At 35.8% G+C, this 7,829-nt stretch overlaps 1 protein-coding gene across 1 annotated transcript; it reads left to right on the top strand.

Moving 5' to 3' along the window:
• LOC109846065 lies at positions 4,426-5,004 on the top strand. Its single transcript, XM_020415289.1, has one exon. The coding sequence runs from the start codon at positions 4,426-4,428 to the stop codon at positions 5,002-5,004; it is 579 nt and encodes a 192-aa protein (XP_020270878.1).

Here is a 7,829-nt window from a genome sequence, read left to right as displayed (position 1 = left end):
GCTACTATTTGAGTCAGACATTGGATCTGAATCGATACCACTAGTCCCCCATTCTTCAAGATTGAGGTCTGCACCCATACCCAAAATATTCGACTCACCCTCAGAGGAGGCAAGTTCTTGGTCATCATTAGAAATCTTGGCTACATGTGACTCCATACCAGAGGGATCAGATGAAATCATAATGATTTCAGATGTTGAGGACTCTATGGGAATAACTTCTACTATTGGCTCATCCTCATCAAAGGGAGTAGTCTCAGACTCAAAAGAATCTATTGATATAATCTCTACTGACTCTATATCAAAGGAATCTGTCATCTTATGACTAGTCAAAATCTCTTTTGGGCCAGTCTCGTCAGAATCGTACTCCTAGTCTTTTTGGTTGTGTACCCACGGGTTGCTTATTGAGGTTGTATAGCTAGAATGAGTGTTTGAGGAGCTAGTTGATGAATGTGTCCCCGCCATCCTACAAAAGGGGACCATCCATCAGCATACTAAAATAAAATGACAAAAATAAAATAAATAAAATAAACATGCATTAAGAAATATAAGAAAATGAAATAGGGTCAACTAAATCCCATATGTACCCTCCTTAAATATGTAAAATGTCTTACGATAAAATATTTATATGCATACACGTATGTACATATGTATACAAATATGTATGTCACATAATTGATCCATACGATAACACTCATTTAGTGCATATACACTATGATACGTGCCCTACAAGGCTTCTAACGTTGAAACCTGGGCTTTGATACCATCTTACTATCAAGCCCTAAAACTTGCAGTGGAAATTCATAAATACAGGTTATGTGACAGCAACGACTCGTGCACAAGACAATTCTTATACATTAGTCAAGCCTGACACTCCATATCACACAGTTTATCTCAAAGCATTTATAAATCTGCTGATGATAGAAGTTCAGAGCAACTCTATATATGTATATAATCCATATTTATAACCCACAAGTTCACCGTTATAAGTATTTTACTAATTAGCACATTGCTGACTGTATCTAACATAAAAAAGGAGGCTTTCATATAATGCCCCTCAACAAAACACCATAAACAAAAGTTTGGCTATATGCAGCTACGCCAGATCTGAAAAAATGAAAAGCAACGGGATGAGCTAGGACTCAGTGAGAACATTTCCCACCACAGTTTAGATAGCTAACAAATTAATAATAAGAATAATTCCCGGAAATAATGAATTATAAATTTTGCACTATAATTCCAAAAAGAATTACAAGTAGGGTCCAAACAACATACTTTTGATATTTTTTATGTAATAGTTTATAATTTTTTCTCATTTGCAAAGTAAATATATTGTACTATATTCCAAAATCAGACCCATTTTTAAAACAAGGAAAATACCAAGAAAAATGGACTATTAAATTTGTGCAAAAACCAAAGGTTTGTAATTTGCTCTATTTCACAATGAATTGTCAAAATCTTAAATTTCGATGAGTCATTCGTGAATATAAAAATCACCTCATAGCTCACACTAAGACTACAAATTATAGCCCAGTAGCATGGGAATGTGTAAAATACATCACATAACAGATAATTCCTGGGAATTAAATGTACCTATCACTGCCATAGGTTACTGGCCAAGTACAGAGTAGCCAGAACAAATTTCAAAAGGGCCAATTACAAAAGGGCCAATTATAGAAGGGACGAATACAGAAGGGCTGAATAAATGTGCATTCACTATATGGCAGACAGAACACTCCATAGTGGACTTTCTGAGGATTAAAAATAATCGAGAATCACTTGTCAAGTCAGAAATACCTTGCTCATTAGATATTACAAATATTTTCAAATGAAGTGGACGAGGGTAAAATTCATCATCCCAGTTAAAACAGTTTATGGATTTCACTTTTCTTTATTTTTATCTGTTATTAAGTCACAAAAAATCTTTGGACCCATTAAACTGTCAAAACATGTTCAAAATATTTCTTTTCTTCAAAAGCTTTCAAATAAAGCAATATCTATAATTATATGAGATCGTGTAAAAACCAAATTCACTTTTCATATTTTACATAAAATAAAATTTCCTTTTCATATCTTGTACGAAACTAACATCGTATTATAGGATAAACTACAACAAATTAGATCAAATCACATTTAACTTTAATATACACAAAAAATAATAGACTATTCATTTTTCAAGCACAAGATCATTGAAACATGGTGCTATGTACTCATGTAATTTTATATTATAAAAATACTAGTAAGAAATAAGCTCACCTCTAGTGGTCACGACTGCCTCAAAATATTATTCTCCTGAATATCAACCAAAACCTATAATATGATGGTTTAAAGTTAATATTAATTCATGACACATATATTATAGGTTAATCAATTCATAATCTAGAGCCATTAAATTCAAATATAATCAATATCAATTAAAATCTATAAATAGGGTACAATTGACAATTTTAGCAATTTATCAAAATTTATTACTCTCATATACTAGCTTTTGGACATCATAATAATATATGATAAGACAGGGGGTTATAGGGAATAATTCAAGCCCAAAAGTTATCATTTATTCTTTACATTGGACTTATTTGCAAATAGAATAAATAACAGGGGTCTATACATAATGTTTCCATTCATATATGGTCTTAGATTTCTCTGTTAGGGTTTATTTACAAATCTTTGTGGCTATTAGGGACTTAGAATGAATTCTTAGGTCACAAATCTCTATCCTCCACTCAAGAGGGTTTATAGGCAAAGTTAAAATAACTTGGGGGGGTTTTGATAAATTTTGCTCCATTTATTTTGTTTACACCTGATCATCTTCCTTCTTCATTCTTCGTTTCTTTTCTTTCTTTTTTTTCTTCCGTTCCTCCTCCTCCTCCTCCTCCTCTCTCTCTCTCTCTCTCTCTCTCTCTCTCTCTCTCTCTCTCTCTTTTTCTCTCTCCACCCCCTGAACAGTCTAAGGCCTCTCTCTCTCTCGCCATGGAGGTTGGTGGGTGATAGGGGATCGCCGACGACCAGGAGCGGCCGACGACAAGACCCACGCCGGATCTAGGGTTAGTAAAAAACTTTTTTCTAATCCACCACATACATCTTAAACACATAATTTTTTTTTTGCAAATCCTAGTTTTTAACTTCATAATCATAACAAGTTATCATCCTCACTCATTCTATTTTGATTCAAATTACTAAAACTTACTATGAAATTTAAAAGTGGTTATAACTCAATTGATTAGGATATTGATTTGTTGCCTTGGTCTTCTTTTCTCCCTTCACAAGCTTTCTATAAATCCCTGAGAGTTTGGTTGAGGATGAGAGGGTATTCTCCTTTTTTTTCTTTCTTTTTTCCCTTTTTTGTGGGGTTTTCTTTGATTTTTCTCTGTTTTATCCCTCTGTTGAGGAGGTGATGCCCTAAGCATCAATGGTTTTTAGCCATTAAAACACTAACGTGGTAGTTAAACAAGAGCTGGGGGTAAAATTTTAAAGAAAACCCTAATTAGTTTCCCTAATATATATTTTAAATTTTTTCTCCATTAATCCAATTTTAAGGCACTGATTACTTAGGCTACTACCTGCCAATTCGATGCACATGTTCCTCTGATAAGAGCATTTGCCCAATCGGGCGACAACTCTATTCAAGAAGTTTTTCCACTTGTCTGCCACGACGAATCACTAGACGAACGCACCCAACCACTGACCACATGTTCTCAACCAACAAACTATTAAGTTCTAATTATATGGATGGTTTTTTTGTTGGATAGCATGTTTCTAATATGTTTCTTAATTTGTTTTGGTAACAGGTTTTTGGGGTTCCTAATCTGTTTTGGTAACATGATTCTAAATCTGTGTTGGTAACATGTTATTAGGATTCGTAATCTGTTTTGTTTTTTGTTTTAGAATTCCTAGTATGTTTTTGGTTTTAAGATTTCTATATATATGGAACGATTGGAAGAGAGAATTAAGTAGCGAATTGAGGATATTTAGAGCACAAAAAGAGGTATTTTCTGAACCATTGGTTAGGGTTTTATTTTGAGAGAATTAGAGATTTGTTGGTGAGTGTTAGATATTTGCTTTAAAGATCTGCACGTATGTTATATATTGTTTCAGATTTCTGTTTTTGAACTAGTCTTCTAGTCAGTTAGTTGTTGCTAGTCTTTAGGATCAAGTTTCCTATTCTTTAGGAGTAAGCCAGTAGTGGTTTAGTGGCTTATAACGTGGTTGTTATGACTCTTAAGAATTTTTTTGAGTACTATAAATGTAGAAGATCTCTGATGAATAAAGTATCAATTCAACCTTTGCAGAATATCCTAATATTGTTATCTTCTTCCTTTAAACTTATTTTTTGTTTCAGCCTTCAACCTTTAAGTTCTCTGTTTTTCCTTCTCTTTTAAACCAATGAACTGGTATCAGAGCTCTTCTTCTTAAGGGGTCTGTGAAATGGAAGCAGAAAGCAGTTCTCCACAACCAGCTCCTCCAACCTTTGATGGTGAAAATTATCAGATTTGGGCAGTGAAGATGGAGATGTATTTGGAGGCTTTGGATCTTTGGGAAGCCGTGGAAGAGGATTATGAAGTTCCTCCGCTGCCAAACAATCCCACCATGGCTCAGATCAAGCTTCATAAAGAAAGGAATGTCAGAAAGTCTAAAGCTAAAGCTTGTCTCTTTGCTGCTGTTTCAACAACTATCTTTACAAGGATTATGTCCCTCAAAACTGCCAAAGAAGTGTGGGACTATTTGAAGGAAGAATATGCAGGAGATGAAAGGATAAGAGGCATGAAGGTGTTGAATTTATTAAGGGAATTTGAGTTGCAAAGGATGAAAGAGTCTGAGACAATCAAAGAGTACTCAGACAGGTTGCTGGGCATCGCAAACAAGGTGAGGTTACTTGGTACTGAACTTTCTGATTCTAGAATTGTTCAAAAAATACTTGTAACAGTGCCAGAAAGGTACGAGGCTTCCTTAACCACCTTGGAGAATACCAAGGATATGTCTAAGATTCCCTTGGCGGAATATTAAGTGCCTTAAAAGCTCAAGAGCAACGAAGGTGTCACGCCCGCTTCCAAAATACACGGGATCGAAACGTGACAGCCCCGACGTATTATCAAGGAGAGTAAATAAAAAATAAATGTTTCTCCTCAACCTAATACTGTTAAAGCGTCCTAGAAATAAGTACAATGCGAAGTCACAGGTCCCCGATCACAGTCAGCAAGAATATAATGAACAAACTCAGAACATAATGATACATATCCCAAATGGAATAACATCCGAAGCATAATATTCGGTCAACTGCCCTTATAAAAAACTATCTGAATGAAATACTGGAGAATATAAATATACACTGAGAAAGGAACTGAAAGAACTACAAAATAAACTAGGACCAATCAAAGATAGGCTCCGACTCCTTCTTCTTGCTCTGTCTACATAGCACCTTCTGTTGAAGACTCCCTCTGGTCCTGTTGAACCTGTTCTTCTCCTAAGTCTGACGTACACCAGAGAAAACAGGTGTACGTCGGTGCATGGCGCACGGCAAGACCCAACCCCACAAAGATTAGAACGAACGGAAATCCAATGCGAAAACAATACAATAAAAAACAACAAAAGAACGTACAATTGAAATCCGCAATTCAAATGAAAACACTACTAAATTATGATAACAATAAGCATCCAGAATCGATCAGGTAACGAATCATGCAGGCTAGCGATCAGTCGTAATCATCCAAATCACAAGACATACACTAGAAAAATTAATACTTAAAAATCTACAACTCGAGACGTAGTAGTCGGCGAAATAATCCAAACAAGGAAACCCTCAGTATATACATATGTCTCAAATGTAGATATATTAAATTTATATCCTCATCTAGGTATCGGAAAGAAACACCAACTGTCCTACATCTCACAATAATCCATACCTAGGCCAAACATCACAGGTCATATAACTAGTCATTCTATAACGCTCACTGGTCACATCTTACACAAGCCAACGCTCATATCACCGGATAATTGACTGTTCACAAATCTCCTACGTGCATCCAATCCCGCTACACATGCGGCCTAGAGACTACACATAAACCGTTTCTGCCCTGGTTCGAACTTCAAACAGAACTCGGGTGACGAACGATTTCACTGACTAAAGTGATGCTCACACTTCACTTCTTCTGCTTCGTCTACAAGACACTCCTGCTGAGAATACTCTGCTTTGGCGCATCTCCAAGCTGAACATATTCTTCTTCTAAGTCTGACGTACACCAGAGAAAACAGGTGTACGTCAGCGAGTATGGCACACGGCAAGACCCGACCCCACAAAGAAAATAGAACGAACGGAAATCCAATGCGAAAAACAATACAATAACAAAAACAACAAAAGAACGTACAATTGAAATCCGCAATTCAACATGAAAACACTACTAAATTATGATAACAATAAGCATCCAGAATCGATCAGGTAACGAATCATGCAGCTAGCGATCAGTCTAATCATCCAAATCACAAGGACATACACTAGATAAAATTAATACTTAAAAATCTACAACTCGAGACGTAGTACGTCGAGCGAAATAATCCAAACAAGGAAACCCTCATGTATATACCATATGTCTCAAATGTAGATAATTAAATATTAATCCTCATCTAGGTATGGAAAGAAACACAACTGTCCTACATCTCACAATAATCCATACCTAGCCAAACATCAAGGTCATATAACTAGTCATTCTATAACAGGTCACTGGTCACATCTTACACAGAGCCAACGCTCATATCACCGGATAATTGACTGTTCACAAATCTCCTACGTGCATCCAATCCCGCTACACATGCGGCCTAGAGGACTACACATAAACCGTTTTCTGCCTGGTTCGAACTTCAAACAGAACTCGGGTGACGAAACGATTTCACTGACTAAAGTGATGTACACACTTCACTTTAGCCCTACAAACCAACCCCGGTGGCGACACCAACCACGGAAGCGAGCCTGGAAGATACATCAACAGTCTTATCCGATCACATGAACATTAACTTCCTCATCCCAACTCTTCTCGTTTTTCTAAATCAACCATAATCCTCATTGAAACTCGGGTTCACCACCTAACTCAGTCAACTCACTCACACATGTCACTAAGTCTGTTCATGACGCAGGAAGCCACTAAGTCGAACTACTAATGGTTATCAATCACAGCAAATAATAACAAAACAATTAATCATGTACAATAATATCATGGCAAATCAGGTAATCGAAATTGAGAGTCATAAATTTATGAACAACCAACTATGTAATTTAGAAAAGTAATCTTTTCCAAATTAATTTATTTTAAATTATTGTAGTCTTCCTAAAATGATTCCTTTCACAAAATAAATAATTTCAAAATATAATTCTTTTGACGGAAATAACTTAACAACTCAAGATGACCTCTTTTCCGAAATAAATACCTTGAAATTGTCTATTCTAATAATTATTCAAAACCAACCCTTTTTTCCAATTAATCTTTTTCTCATCATAATAATTCTAAAAATAATCTTTAAATATACTCTTTCTTTTAAAAACATCTCACAAAATACTTATTTCTTTAAATTACTTATCTAACATCATTATCAATATGATCATCAACAAGCTCACGCAGTTAATAACAATTCACAATCTAATCTATGTAACTAATTAATGACAGATATAAATATGAAATAACGAGTCAAGAGGAACGGGATCTTGCCTACGAGACCGTGGGGTCTGATGGCGAGGTGACGACGCTGATGCGGATGCTCGGGAATGTTGTTGGAATGTCTCGGAGCTCCGACGGGCTTGCTGGCGGCTAGAAGAGGGCGGTTCTTCCACTAGTTGTTCGTTG

Source organism: Asparagus officinalis, chromosome 6 (assembly GCF_001876935.1).
Source record: "Asparagus officinalis chromosome 6, Aspof.V1, whole genome shotgun sequence".
NCBI lineage: Eukaryota > Viridiplantae > Streptophyta > Magnoliopsida > Asparagales > Asparagaceae > Asparagus > Asparagus officinalis.
The sequence above is the reverse complement of the archived record's forward strand: the minus strand, read 5'-3'. Positions and strand labels throughout refer to the sequence as shown.